The 17509-nt window shown below is 41.4% G+C and overlaps 2 protein-coding genes across 3 annotated transcripts in view; one reads left to right on the forward strand and one right to left on the reverse strand.

The window, feature by feature from the left end:
• fchsd2 (FCH and double SH3 domains 2) overlaps positions 1–17509 on the reverse strand; it is a 92582-nt gene that overhangs the window by 36681 nt on the left and 38392 nt on the right. For both annotated transcript variants that reach the window (XM_033630959.2, XM_033630960.2), the window contains exons 4-9: positions 15434–15513; positions 13348–13492; positions 13046–13179; positions 9441–9495; positions 9084–9212; positions 237–359 (exon numbers count right to left, since the gene is read on the reverse strand). In XM_033630959.2, coding sequence (XP_033486850.1) covers positions 237–359; positions 9084–9212; positions 9441–9495; positions 13046–13179; positions 13348–13492; positions 15434–15513 — 666 coding nt within the window. The remainder of the gene's footprint in view (positions 1–236; positions 360–9083; positions 9213–9440; positions 9496–13045; positions 13180–13347; positions 13493–15433; positions 15514–17509) is intronic.
• Positions 1–17509, forward strand: part of p2ry2.1 (purinergic receptor P2Y2, tandem duplicate 1) — a 65919-nt gene that overhangs the window by 660 nt on the left and 47750 nt on the right. The window lies entirely within an intron of this gene.

Raw genomic sequence — 17509 nt, forward strand, 5'->3', positions numbered from 1 at the left:
TAATGCCTAGTAATAACAAATGAACTCAAAATGTCAAGCTGTTGCATTCCTTTCACTGAAGAAAAACACACTGTTGTTGCAAAAAAAAAAAAGAACTTTGATCAGTGTGTGATGTCAAGAAGATGGATGCATACTCCCCCACAGTATCTGAATTGAGACCAAAAAACACTATATTTCCACAAGTACTAACTTACATGAGCACAGACGGTCTTTGTTTCACAATACTTCTGACTCACCCTGGAGGATTTGTCCAGCAGGAACTGGAAGGTGTTGTGTGTGGCTTGCGAGGCCTCTAGCTCGGTACGACTCAGCTCTACCAGGTAGTCTTTCACATGCTCGTAGATCCTGCCGTCCAAGGCCTAGAGGACAGAGAGAGAGAAGGGCCGGGGGTTACAGTGAAGAATGGATTAATTCAATGTCATTCCATAATCCTTGATAATAAAGTGGAGAGTACAAGAGAATCAGGAGGAGACACCAAGAGTGAGACAGACAGATGAGAAAGAGGGTCAAAGAGTAGGTGAATAAAGCCAGCAATATACTACTTTTTCTTTCTTGCAAAATTGTGCCTTGTTTCTCATCATCAAACTTCCAGCAATCATTTAACCACAGCTATTATGTAACTGGGGGCCTGTCTGAGACAATATTTGTGGTCGTCTTGTCCCTTGTTTCTGTCTTGTCTCTGAGCCTGGAGGAACACATCATCACCTCCAGGGATGTGTGACTACTTTGTTTGCACAACTACTTTGTTGTAGGCCAGTTCTGGACATGCAAAAAGAATATGGAGACACATTTTCAACAGTGTGTCTCCCAAGGGCATTAGACAAGTGAATCCTCATTCAAATTTATGTTTACATAGACATGCATACAGTATGTTTTAGCATCAAACAACAAATAATCTGCTCAAGCACAAATGTCAGTTTCGATGGAAACAAGAGACTCCTGTAGTACTCATGTGCCCTTCGGCAAACCGCCCAATCCATCAGCAAACTGTAGAGTGTCACAAGTAGACGAGACTGTGGTATCTGCTCTCAGGTCACGACAGAATAGAAACGTGAATGAACACTAATAGTCCACACACAGGTGTTTCCACTTGTGTTGCCTAAGACGAAGTTCACACTCATCATCAGATCGCTGTGCTGCTCACACTACACAACTTGCTGCACTACATCACTGACCAGCGACAGGCCGTCACACGCTACAAGACCTGGTCTCCACACTGTTTTTTACAATAACGTAATGATGTAATACCATGTGGGAAACAGGATTTTTTTATTGTCACAGACAGACGTGTTCACAAAACAGCCTGTGTCCATTCATCTTTATAATTTATAGCTTGTACCCTCTACGTGTAGCAACAACTTTGTTCCATGTTGCAGCCGGTTTCCACTCAACCCTGTCTCACGCTCTGATTGGCTGTAGCTTGCCCACAGGCCCCCGACGAGTCCAGATATTCAGCCTGCTATATATCTGGGTTGTGTCTGTGATGCATCGATGAGCCCTTCATCGAGCTTCTCAGTTTGTGTCTTTGAACAGTTCATATATAGTGCTCGTGGGCCGATTTGCAAGCCATCGGCAATGTGCCTCTGATCTAGGGCTTTTGTCAGGGAGCTGCAAAGTCTGTCAGCGCGTGGAAAGTCAGGGCTAAAGTCACATAGTAGTGTTGTCACGGTACTGGAATTTTCTAACTTTTAACTTAAAGAATATCAATGTGAATCAGCTTTTACGCCTGGAACCTCCCATCTACAACGGGCCCTCATTGAGGACTTGGCTCAGATTCTGGAGTTACTCTCTCATCCTGAAGCCTCCTTAAGGAATCTGATCCCGTTTGATTTGGCGGTGGGAACCTCTTGTGACCACCACTACACTAGGGAGGCTCACTTTGAGAATATCAATATTTGATAAAAAATGTTCGATACCACAGGGAAAAATTCACATTTAGGGCATAAAATTATTAGTTTTTAAATACAAGATAACAAAGCTATGACATGACAACAACAACTTTTCTCTCCTTGTCAAGTAGCAGAGAGGAACATGACTGTACTAAACATTACAATAAGAAGAGCATGAAAGCTCAGCTGGTACTGGTATATCGATACTGCAGAAAACGAGTACTGAAACCATTTCAAATAACCAGAATTGATATGTATTGACAAATCGACATTTTTAACAACACTATCATGTAGTGTGAACTTGGCATAATTCAACCCCTTCTTAAGTCTGTGTGTGCGTGCACAGCCTGTGACTGATTGACAGCTCCCTCACTCTCCAGTTTGTTTTGTTACAGCAGGACAACTTATCTCGTTATAATTCATATTGTTCCAGTTTTAGATGTAATTCCACTTCTATGTGGGTGTTTAAATAAAGGTTTCAATTTAATATGTGTTAACACTTGGTTTGTCACACACAAACACAAACACACTTCACCACTGTCCTAGCATTGCTGCCAACAGGGAAAAAATCTAGTCTAACTGTGGCATATATTATGTTGCCTGATGCTGCACAACACACATTTTTATGAATTAAAGAGAGTGAGACAAACAACGAGAGACGAGAGCGAAGTCAAAGGAAGGACAGACAACAAGCAGATGTTTTCATTTGACAGCTCGTATCATTAGAGGTGGATTCTGATGCGCCGATATAAAGAGGTTTTAATGGAGTATGTAGCCCAAATGAACAGCCTTTCTATGGGGAGCTGGGGTAGTGCTGCCAAGCTGTAGGCCGCGCTGCCAAACAGACAGATCAGACAGAGAGGGAAGAGAGAGAGAGGCTAATGGAGAGGAGGAGGAAGAGGAGGAGAGAAGGTAAGAGGGGAAGAGTGAGCATTTGAAAAGGTATGAAAGAGTGAGAGAAGAGATGGACAGAATAAGCGTATGGGAGACCTGTATGTGTGTGTGTGAAGTGTTCTTTGGATAGCGTTCTCACAGCTGCAGGGGAAGGTGAAGGGGTTCAGATTCCAATTCAACAAAACACAGAGACCGCAGACACACACACACACACACTCTCTCTCAAATACTCAGACATTCATACTCTCCTCTAGCCAAAGTACTTCATAAAAGCTCACACTCTCAGAAACCTGCTTTCACTCTGTGCTGGCCAGAGGATGTTTTTGGCTGCAGCCTCCCAGTAACACCTACACTGTCACACAGTAAACATACAACAAAAACTTCATACGTACATAACACTAAAGTAGTATTTGCATACACAGACTTATGAAACAATGGGAAACTGACAAGGAAATTATGTCATTAAGGGTGGGTTGTTGGCTGACTTCTCCCTAAATGTTCCCTCGTCAATCTGCTCATTTCCTCCTCCCCCTTTCTTCCTTTCCTCCCCTCCTTCTTTCATCCATTTACGGTAGTGTTGAAATGGAGTGAGTCAGCTTCCAGAAAAAGCCCCGTCCCCATACCGTGGTCAGTGTGTGTGTGTGTGTGTGTATGTTTTTTTGGGTTAAATGACTGCATCGGCCAGAACAATAAGTACAGCACAGTGAAGCAGACAGGGTAGCAGAAGTCTAAGTGTGTGTGACTAGCGGGGGACTTAAAAGATAGACGGCTACAAGAGCATCGGCTGCCAACAGCAGAGGGAGATGTGGAGCAGCCTGTTCCTCCACTGCCCTTTCACTACAACTGTCGCATTGACAAGGACAGCAGCGCTCAGTGTAGGATATATGTTATTCATGCAGCCACAGTCAGCACAGTCAGTACTTACGAAGTGAAGTTCAGACCTAAACAAGTCCTTCAATTTCAAGTGTCCTCAACCCTCATATGCAGAAAGCCGCTCTATTATCTATCGCATTCATTTCATTATCCTCCTCTATATGGCTTGATTTTAAAGGCAGAAAAGGTCTTGATCCAAAGAGGAGCTGGCAAACTTTCCCTGCCATAAAGTTAGCAATTTGTAGCTCATCTATTCCAAAATGTCCTCCCATGTCTGTAGCCAATTAATAATGTTCACGACAAGAGGGCAATGGATTTTATAGGTTGAATATAAGTGCTGTTGGAGATGAAAAGCAGGATGAATGGAGATTCCCCCTGAAACAACACAGCTACAATTACTATAATGTTTTCTGGGTTGTATTGTGCTGCTTTGGTGATGCATATATATATTGTATGGCTGCTATTTTTACATCTGCCACTGATGCTGCTCTCTGGGCAGAGTTTCTCAGCAGATCTCAGTGGAGCAAAAACTGTGAAAGGAACTTTTCTTGTGATGCAAATTCTGGTCCTCCCTGTTCGGAGTGTTGTCAGTGACTTTCAGGTGAAGACCTGTAAACACCACAATAAAAGAAAAAAAACTGCAGGGGGAAGGAGAGAGGATGAGCAGATTGCCTCCCTCTAGCGATGTCCCTCATTCTCATTGTGTGTTTGCGTGCATGTATTTGTGCATGTGCGTATTTCCCCGCAGTCCCGTCCTTCTGTCGCGAGGAGCTAAGGATCTATTATTCAGAATGGCCTCGTAGTATAGATGCTCATACACGCCTAAGGCAGAGTTTGTGAGAGTGGGGGAGAAGGAGAAGCAAGGGAACGATAGGAATTACACAAAATGGAAAAAGCCGAGAAAGAAACTCAGCAAAAAAAAAAAAAAAAAACTGGGTAAAAAGAGAGACGCATATAGAAACATCTATCTAACTTTAAATTAGCATTAAAATTATTCTTAATGTATGCACTTACTTCACTGACAAGAAAACTAAAAGCAGCAACCTTACTGGCGCAGTCATCCAGCTACTCTGATGAATGTCTCCCCACTGTGTGTTTGTGTTTTCACTGCCAAATACGAATCATGTCTGAGACTAATGACTGTCGGGATAAAGAAAACATCTCACACATGATGTCTGTGTGTATGTGCACATATGAATTTGTGTGTGTGTCTGTCAGACTGACATGTTTGTACTGTGTTTTAAAAAAGGATGACATCACAGTTGCTCAGCTGCTTATGTCATCCACCACACAGTAGCCGAGGTGTGTCTGTCAGCACACAGGATAGTCATTTTGTGTGTGTGTGTGTGTATGTGTGTGTGTGTGTGTGTGTGTGTATGTGTGTGTGTGTGTGTGTGAGACTGTGTCTGTCTGCCTGTCGTCAGCTGACCTGGATTTCTTGTAACCACAATGGCATGCAGATACTTTAGCGTAATGTCTGTCTGTGTGTTGATTCTGTGCACGTGCCAGAAAGGTCATCCAATACCACATTTCTACACACCAACAGCAGCCTGCTACCACTGGTGAAATCAATATGAGGGATGACAGCGAGTCTGCTTCTGTGTCAAGAACTTGCTTTGACATGATCACTTACAGCGATGAGGTCATTATTTTAAGTACAGTAACAAAATAATGAAACTTACATCTCACATCACACAGGGTTGAGCTGGTTTAAAAATTTTCAAACCAGTTTGATATTAAGCACCGGCCGAACCGGTATACTGAATTTTACCACTTGACTCGCACTTGACTCAGATACCGCTCCCGAGTGGAACATAATGGCACTGTGTCACAACAGCAAGCGTCTGACTATGGCGTCACATCACACGCTCTCTGTCAACACTGAATCCTTTAAATACGCACTTCTGTTATGTCATGTAAACAAACCAGAGGCCTGTACTACGAAGCAGGATTTGAAGTTACCAAATTAACTTCAGGGTTAACTCTGGGTTTTCAGTACGAAGAAGCTGGTTCTCTTTTTACCGGGATAAATCACTGTGGTTATGCTAAACAGCTAGTATCAGATCCCTGACCTCTCACCAGTCAGATCACTGAAGAAAAAAATATCCATGGACAAAAGTCCAGAGTCTCAGGTAAAAAAAAAAGAGGAGCCTATATATTGCTAGAGGTCAGTAGTAATAGTAGGTTGTTTAATTGTTCCAGGGCTCTGTTTCCGCTGGTTTAAAACAGCTTCTAACAAACAGATCGTTCACAACACTAAACATATGATTTTTTCATTATTTTAACTTAGGTAAAGTTTATTTCAGTCCTCTGTGACAGTGTTCTTATTTTACACTAATTTCACTGCAGCTCAAAATAACATGAGACACCTGTGTGGTGAGAACTGTTAATTGGCTCCCGTTGATATAAATGCCACATTTTGGTCAGACAGACCTCATCAGTCATTAACTAGGCTACTTTTTCACCCTTTACTTTAGAAACAGAAACTGTTTGGCATCACTTAAAGGTGTTTTATGGGACATACTCAGAGTAGTTTCATCATCGTCCAACTAAATAGCAAAAAATACTCTATACTTATGTCACTTATCGCCTAATGATACCTACACCTAATTTAAAACTCGGCCATTAGTGACTTTTTTTAGTAGTATATTCAACATTTATACGTTTCCGTTAAAAGATCACAGAGTGTCATTTACATACCACGCCAAAGACATTATACTGTTTTATAGTCACACACACTTTCAGTACCGTTTCATGTCGCTCATAATTAACACCCTTTTCACATGAACGTGCTCGTGGCTGAACAGGAAAACCCACAGTTGACTGAACTAGTTGATAACTACCTTTGTAGTGCCGGTTATCCAGAGCAAATATTAGGATTAGTAAAGCCAAAAAATGAAAAGATGTCCTGGTTAAGGAACTGGCTTTGTAGTACAGGACTCAGGTATCTATAAGCTGTGCACTGAGTGCTTGTTGTCTTCCCAGGTTTGTAGTTTTTAAACACAAAACATGTTTTCTATTGTGACATTTACTGGAAATGACATACACTGGGTACGTCTCAAGTCTCTTATTTTATACTCCTAACTCCTAACTCCTTACTTGAACCGGAAGTCGTTCGAGCTCCGCTATCTTTAAGGCCGTCTCATGTCTCTTATTCCTGCCAGTAAGGAGTTAGCGTTAGGCGTTAGGAGGGATCTGTTAGGTGCGATGAGTAAGGTAACACGAGAGGTTCCTAACAGGAAGTCTTTTTCAGCTTGAGGCCAAGACGTATAAATACCCGCCCCCTACGTCTGGCTCATTTGAACGAGATGGCGGAGAAACAGTGCAAGTGTACCCGTTACATGCATTCTTTGCAATGAAACGCTGTAATTCACATGCCTACGTGACTACAAAGAGTAACATTAATGATATTTCGTGCAAGACTGTCATGTTGTAATTAAGTTTATTTCATTCACAACCCGTTGCGGAGTTCAGCGGACTGTCTGTGATGCGTGGCTGTTAAATGTGCAGCTGCTCGAGTGATAAAACACCACGCACACACACATACACAAACACATTTGCCCATCATTAATTGTCCTGCATGTCATGTGAGTGAAATAATGTTTAATAGGCTGTAGGTAATATTAATTATTAATATTAATATTAATTATTATTATTACTTTCATTAATGTTGTTGTAAGCTACTGTCATTACCGTCTGTCCTGCATCTCTCTCTGTCTCTCTCTCTGTCTCTGTCTCTCTGTCTCTGTCTCTGTCTCTCTCTGTCTCTCTTTCTGTCTCATTGTGTCATACGGATTACTGTTAATTTATTATGTTGATCTGTTCTGTACGACATCTAGGCCTATTACGGCTTTGATCAGCAAATATAATGTGACTTGGGATGTACGCCAAACGCTGGCTCCGTTATGCAGCAGATCCAGCTGTTCCGCCCATAGGTGCCGCCGTCACCAGAATAGGACGTCACTTTACGTGACGCTTCAGAGTAAGGCCGTCTCATGTCTCTTATCAGCAATCCTCACTCCTCACTCCTAACTCCTGACTCCTTAAATGTTTTCCTAAGTGGGAGGGACTAAACAGTTAAGGTGGCTAGGTTAGGTGGTTAGCAGTAATTTTAAGGGACTTGGGACGTACCTCTTGCAACTACCAGCAAGTAGAGCAAGTAGAGACAGATTTTACAGTGAAAAAAATGAGACGTTGTGTTGATGATGCCTCAGTTCAGCCTCATGAATCAGCCATTCCTCATCCATTGCAGCGTTTAAACTGAGAACAGGAATAAATAGAAACAAGGCAACCAACAACAGTTGAGCTCAAAATGGCCCACTGCATCACTCACGGCCAGTTAGGACACCTCTTTCGTCGGCTTCACATGCAGTTTTAGTTTTCTTGGGAGACTAAGTTTGCCACTTCTCCTTTCATCACAACAAAAAACACATGAACTTTCTAGGAAACAAACACGATGTGCGCCGCTCGTCCCCCCTCCCACCTCTACTGAAATCTGATCTCATTGATGTTGCTGGCCTGGCTCTGCAGTAAATTGTGCACAGCCTGTCAGACACCAGTGGCTCCGTTAGTCTGTTTATACACAAACATAATATTATGTTAATCACGTTGTCATACTGCTTATTACTAATGCAATATAAGTTGTATTTAGAGCTGTGACACCGTAAGCACAGGTGGCTAATGTACTATATTAAGAAATAAATGAACACATTCAAGTTCACAGTGATGCATGTCACATAAAGGTGTCACATGTGATCATGAGGCCAAACGATTCATTGCACACACAGGAAGAAAACACCCCCAATGCAGCAAACCTATTTGCATCCACCCTTTGATGACTTTATGTATTCTGTCAACAACACAAAATTACAACGATTGTGAAAGCTCTCTGAGAATTCCCTTGCCTTAATACAGTTCAGTCAACATTGTGGAAAATATAATTTCATGCCTACTGATCATTTGGTAAGAGCAAATATCAGGGTGGCTCATTTTGCAGGATTTTTCCTCACATAAGCCCCTTTAAAATCACAAATCCAGAGATCCCTCTGACTCTCTTTGAAGACTCAAAACTGTGAAATCATCACTTTTTCATGTATGATTTCTTTCCCCTCCAACTACTTCGGTGACACTGAAAGGGAGTCTGACTTTGTGCGCTCATAAAAGGAAGACATTTTATCCCAAATAGAGCTTTAATTCAAAGTAGCTTCCCCCTTTGAATTTAGAACTAGAAAATGTGTCCCCGTTACTGGAAAATCCCTCTGGGTATTATCAGCGCATGAGATTCTTAAGTCAGTGCTTGTCGTAGTAAAAGGAAATGTCATTAAAGCATTACAAACTACCATTTCAGCTGCCTGGAAATGTGCAGTTTTAATAAAATGCCCACCATTCACATCTTTTAAAGCTTTATATCCATCTTCATGCAAATACCTGTATGCAGTGCAGTAGATCTGTGTGATAGTAGCGGTCATGGTGAGCGTTGGCAGCAGCTAGCGTTAGCAAGTAGTCGTTCCTGGCTTGTGTCGCCTTGGAGTTACAGTCACTTCTCTTAGCTTTCAACTGAAATGAAAGGAGACAGACAATATTGCAATACTGCATTACGGTAACAGAGCAGAGCTTTAAGCTTTATGTTGAGTGTATGAGTCTCTTTTTAGGTTCTGGGCTCATTTAAGCAGCAAAATGAAGCAACCATTTTTGTTGCTGTATCATGGATTTAAAAGAGTCGGCTTGAAAGCTCTGCCTTAAGAGGGAGTGATGGTGTTTGGCTGTGTGAGTGACCCCTCTTACCTTTACACTTGCTTTCTGTAAACTAATTCTTGACTGAAAAAGACCCAGTTTAGACCTGAAATAAAAAGAGAGAGCAAGCAAAGAAGTTAATGTTAATGAATAATGCATCAGTTTAAATTTAATTCTAAAAACACAATAAGCTGTTTATGCTTGTACACAGTGTTGAAGTACTTGAGGTCAGTCGTGGTGTCAAGACCACTTTGTGAAGGTTTCTGTCTCGTCTTAGACTCAACCACATTTTTACTTGATCTTGTCTGGGTCTCAGGCAAAGAGGATTCGGGATTTTATTTCAAGAGCGGTCAAGACCACAACTGCAGGGTTTCACTAAACTGCCTGTGCAAATAATTATATGTTGATTTCAGCTCCTTAGTGTTTGTTTGTACTTGTTTGCTCACAGAAAACAAAGGAAAAGTCCCACACATAAAATTCACCTCTGCAATGTCTTTTGATTATTTTACCAAGACATTTCTTATGGTACACTGACACATACACACATATATATACAGAATGGCGATAAAATAGGTGAATGAAGGGAAATCTTAACTTGTTTTCTGTGGGTGTTTTTATGAGAAAGTGGATCTTTCAGATCAATTTGAAGAGCGCATCTTCCACATCTTAAGTGTAACATCCAGTGTGGGACTCGGTTTCAACACACTCTGATCTTGGTCATGTCTTGGTCTCGGTTTAGGTGGTCTTGACTACAACACTGTTCGCATACTTAAAATGCTTAACAAAAGGAACATTGTTTTCTTTTTGACATCCACTTCATTCACAATCATAGATGTAATGAAACATATCAACAACAAGGTAGGGCAGAAAGGAGAAAAACATCCAAGAACTTCTACAACATCGTAACTCTCTAACCTCTGATTCACAGCAGGCATCATATATTGACCCTGAACAAGCTGTGGCTTGACAGCGATAAATCTTAGCCTGCTCCAGCCACAATGATGTATATTGACGGCGACATCAGGAAGACCTGTCTGATAAGATGATAGAGTGAGCCAAGGTGCATGTATGTGTTTGTGTGTGGTCTGCATTTTTGTTCTACTGTATGCTTATGTGCATAAGAACAGGCCATGTGTACTCGCTTACATGTGGGAGCATATCTGCGTGGTGTGTTTCTAGGTTTGCTACACTGCTTCATAAGTGGTGTTAAAAGTGCGTGCTGTGTCTCAGCATTCACACCAACATCTTTCTGTGTGTTCCCTGTGCCCGACAATGACTAATGTCTCGCCATTTGTCTCACACATACACACACATAACGACACAGCGGCAATGCAGTAATTTCTGTGGCTGTGTCTTTCTACTGAGTGATAGAGAACAGAAAAGAGTTGACTGGCCAATCAATGTGGGCGCTAACCAGAGTCGGGAATTCAATGAAGTGAAAATGTCACCATAGCTACCGCTACCTGGGGCTGTGAGAAAAACAACACTCATCAGCACTGCATCACAAGCTGGTACTAATTGTGGTACAGAGCAGAGCTTCAAAATATTGAATTACAGGGGAAACTTAAGTTCTCTACTACTCAGTAGGATATTTAATGAGAACACCAATTAAACTTACAATATAATGAAAAACAAATAACAATATATGTCAATCTACCTGGAAAGCTGCGGGGAAAACATTTTCAGGGGTCCTACAGCTTAAGGTGAGTTAGATTTAAGGCTTTTCGAGACTTTTCAGGACCAATTTTACAACAGAATGTAAAAAAACCTAGAATAAATGCTTTGTGGTTGTATGCCTTCAAAACCAGTGAAGCTGCACTTACAGTTTACATTCATGTCTGTGAAAACATGGATGCTTCACACACATCTTCCCCCCAACAGCACAGAAGATCTATACAATCAGCACAGTCACCAATTCACTATCTGACCAAACACCTCTCCTTTCGTTCCTGAGTTACGACGCAAAATAACGGCCAGAAAAGTGTTTTTGAGGAACAGTATGATGTCACAGTGAAGTTGACCTTTGATCTTTTGGATATAAAGCATGATCACTTGTGGCTCAAGGGTCGAGCGGGTCGTCCACTAATCGGCAGATTAGCAGTTCCATCCCCGGCTCCTCCAGTCTGCATGTCAAAGTAAAATACTGAACCCCAAATTGCTCCCAATGGCTGTTCTATCAGTGTGTGTGGGTGTGTTAAAAACTGAGTAGCAGGTGCAACCTTGTATGGTAGCCTTGGCCACCAGTATGTGAATGGGTGAATGTGACTTGTAGTAAAAAGTGCTTTGAGTGCTTGGAAGACTAAATAGGCGCTATACAAATGGAGTTCCATTTATCATCTGTGTGAAGTTTTGTCATAACTAGCGTATGAATTCTTGTGTAATGGCCAAAAACATGTTTTGTGAGGAGGCAGTGACCTTAAACTTGAACCTGTGACCACCAAATTCTAATCAGTTCAGTCCAAGTGGACGTTTGTGCCAAATTTGAAGAAGTTTCCTCATGGCGTTAAGATATCATGTTCACAAAGACGGGACAGATAGACGGATGGATGGATGGGCGGACTTACATAATAAGACATAATGCCCCCAGCTGTGGTTATTTCCAGTGCAGAGGCATAAAAACATGAACTGATTTTTTTTGCCAGATGATTACTGTTACATCAAGCATGACTGTTTTTGTAGCATGGTGGAGATGAAAGCAGAAAAAAATTTGGGAAATACCTGATGTTTGTTTTCAAGGTTTTTTGGGGGGGGCAATTTTGTGTTTCTCACTCTGCATGAAAAATTCCACTGCCTTGATTCCCATTATGAGAGTTTGAAAAACTTTTTGCACAAAGCACACCAAGCCTTATGTGCGTTGCCTTGAACTGGTTTCAGCCATGCTGCGAAATCTTGGTTAAATAGCCAATATTTGTTGAATTTGCATTTCTTCATGTTGTCTGGGGTACAGCTAACTAACAGACGGTGAATCCTCTGCTCTGGGCATCCCAGCCGGAAACAAAATATGAGGGTCATTGGCTCCACTATCCTGATTCGTGTGAGGTTAATGCGAGAGGCATTCAATAAATTATATATACGTATTAAAAAAATCCTTAAATCCTAACTCCCATGTCTCAGCATTTGTAAGACTTTTGAAAGACTGATTTAAGATATTTAAATACCAATTAAGGCCATAATTTTAGACTAATTAATTCATTGCCTTTTAAGACTTCTTAAAGATTTGCAGGAACCCCGATTTTACATCTGATAGAGCTTTTATTTGTCCTTCAAAGGGAAAAAAATGTGTATTTTAAGTGTCGACAGACTTGATTCAGGTTTAGTTGATTGCTTGGATTCACACCAAGAAAACGGTACCCAGCAGTGTTGTCAAATGTCTGTTCTGTGCTTATGCTCTTGTGGTGTTTTGGTCCCTTATCATCAGTATCTTCTTAGTCTGACTCATAAACACCACTATACTTATGTAATTGATTGCTTCTTTGAGCCTTCGTGATGATGTTTCTCTATCCTTCTCTCACACACACAATCTCTCTGTGAGGTTAACCAACTTTCTTTTCCTGATGGTATTCTTTCTGACAATGGAGACCATCTGTTTAGTCATTTTTATTTTTACATACATCCCCACCAACACACACACATGCACAGCGCCGCGGTGAGCTTACTTGGCCTCGATGTCAGCCTTCTCTCGTACTGCGTGGGCAACCTGCTCACAGTCGTAGTATTTTTTCTTGGCTTTGGCCAACTCTTTCACCGACTCCTGCAGCTCTGCTTGAATGCCACTCAGCTGATCTATGGTCTATGAAGAGAAAAGGGAGAACAGGCAAGTTGTAAGAAGGAGCGCAGACCAACATGAGTCATGATAACTCAGTGTGAGTACATGGAAGGACGTTTGTAGAGATGGATAGAGAACAAAGATTGCTTCAGGAAACTATGACTAACTCCCGCCGTCCATGGATCCGCTCACCTTTTTGAGTTGCTGCTCCTTGTAGAGTCTAACAGTCTTAGCGGGCTCTGATACTTGACTTTTGTAGTTGTCACACACGTTGAGCCTGGACTGGCTCACCTGCACTGTACCTTCTAAGTAGGACCTCCACACAGCATACACATTCCTAGTTGGAGAGAAAAAGCACAAACATGCTGGATGATTGCTGCTCTCCAACTTCGACTCCCAAAAGCAACGAATTCTCCTGCAGAGTGGCTGAATTTTTAAAGTCTCTGCACCACTGTATGTTTGCCTGAAAAAACTGTATGTGCAGGTACCTAGAAGGGGAAGAATTTGTGTAGAAATGATGCAGTAGTTGCTAGAACCAACAACCCCAAAACAGCTTTATATTTCGATGCCTCTGCTACAGTAAACAATGGCTCATAAATGTGCTTTAGAACATATTATGTAGGGATGCGCAATGATATCTGTACATCATCGGAATCTGCAGATAAAGACTTTAAAAAGAAATATCTGCACGCTCGTGAATATGTGAACTCCAATACAGGAGAGACCCGATGTTCTCTACAACTGGGTGGAAAAAATATGTACATGTATTTGCACTAGCATCGGCCAACAGCACAGAAGATCTATACAATCAGCACAGTCACCAATTCACTATCTGACCAAACACCTCTCCTTTTGTTCCTGAGTTACGACGCAAAATAACGGCCAGAAAAGTGTTTTTGAGGAACATTATGATGTCACAGTTAAGTTGACCTTTGATCTTTTGGATATAAAGCATGATCACTTGTGGCTCAAGGGTCGAGCGGGTCGTCCACTAATCGGCAGATTAGCAGTTCCATCCCCGGCTCCTCCAGTCTGCATGTCAAAGTATCCTTAGGCAAAATACTGAACCCCAAATTGCTCCCAATGGCTGTTCTATCAGTGTGTGTGTGTGTGTTAAAAACTGAGTAGCAGGTGCAACCTTGTATGGTAGCCTTGGCCACCAGTATGTGAATGGGTGAATGTGACTTGTAGTAAAAAGTGCTTTGAGTGCTCGGAAGACTAAATAGGCGCTATACAAATGGAGTTCCATTTATCATCTGTGTGAAGTTTTGTCATAACTAGTGTATGAATTCTTGTGTAACGGCCAAAAACATGTTTTGTGAGGAGGCAGTGACCTTAAACTTGAACCTGTGACCACCAAATTCTAACTTCGACTCCCAAAAGCAACGAATTCTCCTGCAGAGTGGCTGAATTTTTAAAGTCTCTGCACCACTGTATGTTTGCCTGAAAAAAAAAACTGTATGTGCAGGTACCTGGAAGGGGAAGAATTTGTGTAGAAATGATGCAGTAGTTGCTAGAACCAACAACCCCAAAACAGCTTTATATTTCGATGCCTCTGCTACAGTAAACAATGGCTCATAAATGTGCTTTAGAACATATTACGTAGGGATGCGCAATGATATCTGTACGTCATCGGAATCTGCAGATAAAGACTTTAAAAAGAAATATCTGCACACTCGTGAATATGTGAACTCCACTACAGGAGAGACCCGATGTTCTCTACAACTGGGTGGAAAAAATATGTACATGTATTTGCACTAGCATCGGCCAATATGAGTTGGAAAGAATCAGCATACCATGTATTGGCAAAAAAATCCAACATCAGACATGGGGCTGGGTATCGGTTCTCAACGCCTTTAAGGTATTGGCCAAAATATCTCAGTATGAAGTAGCATTGAAACTTCTCCAGTCAAACCATACCTGCATTCGATCATTTTGTACCCAGATCTAGAAAAAAATGTCTATTTGCATGGTCTGTGATGTGGTGATGTTAAGCGCAGTGTATCTGATGAAGTTGGCAGTTCAGTGTGCCGGGATGCCACCAAATGAGTGGTGGTGGCATTTTATACAACTGAATGCTTCCATTCACATGATGGGTATCGAATGAAGTTGAAAAAAAAAAAAAGGTATCAAATGAAGTACTGTATTGGTATCTGTATCAATTTAAGGGTACTAGCACCACAATTTTTAAGCAATACACAGCCCTAATTATGCATGCCTAACATTATGTTTTTCCTACATGTCATATGCACACACATACACACACATGTACACCTACCTGTAGTCTGTCCTCTGGTCGTCAGGGTTGATTCCAGGCCAGTCTCTCTTTAGGTACTGGCTCGCTAACTTCTGCAGAGCCTGAAAGCACAAATATAAAGATGATGCAGTGACAAAAATTACCTGCAAAGTGCCCGCTGTTGTCTGCTGAATTTGTACTGTGTCCAGATTACAGTGTACTGGGAACACGTAAGAACATATGTAGGAAAAAAAATGACGGGGAATAATGAAGGCAACAACAGGACAGCATGAAGCTCTATTGCATCAGATCTTTTCTTTATTAGTGTAACTTGAGGTGCTATGCTTATAACATGACCCCTTACCAGATGTTATATAATATCAGATCAAACGATAGACTGTTGACCAGCACTATGTTCTAAGTGTCTAGTATTTGTACTGTTTTAATAGATTGCGGCTGCTTTTCTTGGCCACGGTATAAAATACTTTAAATTTCAAGAATGCATCCAGATATTTCACTGCTGCACTGCTGCTAGAAGTCTCTCATGAAATAACAACCTTTCTTAGCAAATATGAAGCCATTAGAGCTCTTTTAGAAGACTGAGGTTGTGGAAAAGGTCAGAAAACCAAGGCAGGATAAAATAACTGTTAGCAATCAATTTGTTAGGTTTTACTTAACATACTGGACATATTTTTCACTTTGTTTGGGTGATAAGAAGTACTTAGGTAACCAGGTCAACACTTAACTTGCACTGCAGCGCGCTCCACTCCTTTGAGTGTGAGGGGCTTTAATACAGCTGATTTGGACTTTATTCTCACTTGGTAAGTGCCTTTTTTAGCAGTCTTTATATTTCTGTTTCAAGTACACAGCCAAAATCTTGGCTTTTGCTCAGTAAACACTACCAATATATAGTGGATCAGCCCTGCGTCAGCATCAGTGACTCCCCAGTCAGTTCCTGTGAGTACGAGCAGAAACCCAGAGGGCTGCAAGAAAGGCTAACCTACATCTTCTGGACTGGGTCACTGTGTCAGTAGCGACAAGTCACAGACACTGGAGTGGATGAGTGTGTGTGTGTGTGTGTGTGTGTGTGTGTGTGTGTGTGTAGGGATGGGTGAGAGAGCAAATCCTCATTAATAAAACAAATACAACAACCCAATCAGAGCAAACAGAGCTTAGGGACACTGATTCATTTCTCACAAGGCACATTCCCCCTGCATCTATTTCATTCCTATTCCATATAAATCTGTATGTAAATCTGTCATCAACTCTCTGCTCGTCTCTCTCCGTCCTTCACTCTCCATCTCTAATAATACAATTACAATTTTCTCACAGGCCTATTTTCAAGTGTTATACCATCACTCCCTTCGCTCCCTTAACACAAGCATCAACATCAGGGTTCCTGTTCATGAGTCCTGAAAGACTTCAATGACCCGGACAAATGGGAGAAATTCCGTTCAAATATCATCAATGCTTACTGAGTCCAAAGGGATAGTCTGGGTCTTTTGAGAAGGGGCTGAATGAGATGATTATCTATTAGTCAGTGTATTACATAAAGTAGATTGCAGTCAGCGTGCTCCCTGTTTGGAGAATCAGACAGGACTAGCACCCCAGAAGCTTGTCTCCTCCATAAATGTCTGAAAGTCTGACACAAACAGGTGACCTGTGGCATAACACAATTGGCAGCACAGCAGCACTTATGCATAGGAATACAGAAGTTATAAGGATGAGAAAATGTAGCACCAGTGGAGAGGGTGGTCTGATGGTAGGTAAAGCAATTTTTTTTTAGGTAGGCGTTTTTTTAAGTTGCTAAAATACAATTCGCTGCTAAGCCTCATCTACAGAGCTTTTGAATTGCTAGTCCCGTCTGCTTCTCCAAACAGGGAGTGAGCTGACTGCCATCTACTGTACGTAATAAACTAACTATAGATAATCATCTCATGTAGCCCCACTTCGAAAACCTGAACTATCCCTTTAAAAACAATTGATATGTTAGCTATATAAAGAATGACATCATCAAGGCACGTAGATTTATATTATTTTTACTTAAAAGTGGGATACTTCCAATTATACGTTATATTCTGAATTTAAAAAAAGTCTTGCCAATAGACTCATGTGCAT

This window comes from Epinephelus lanceolatus, chromosome 4, assembly GCF_041903045.1.
Source record: "Epinephelus lanceolatus isolate andai-2023 chromosome 4, ASM4190304v1, whole genome shotgun sequence".
Classification (NCBI taxonomy): domain Eukaryota; kingdom Metazoa; phylum Chordata; class Actinopteri; order Perciformes; family Serranidae; genus Epinephelus; species Epinephelus lanceolatus.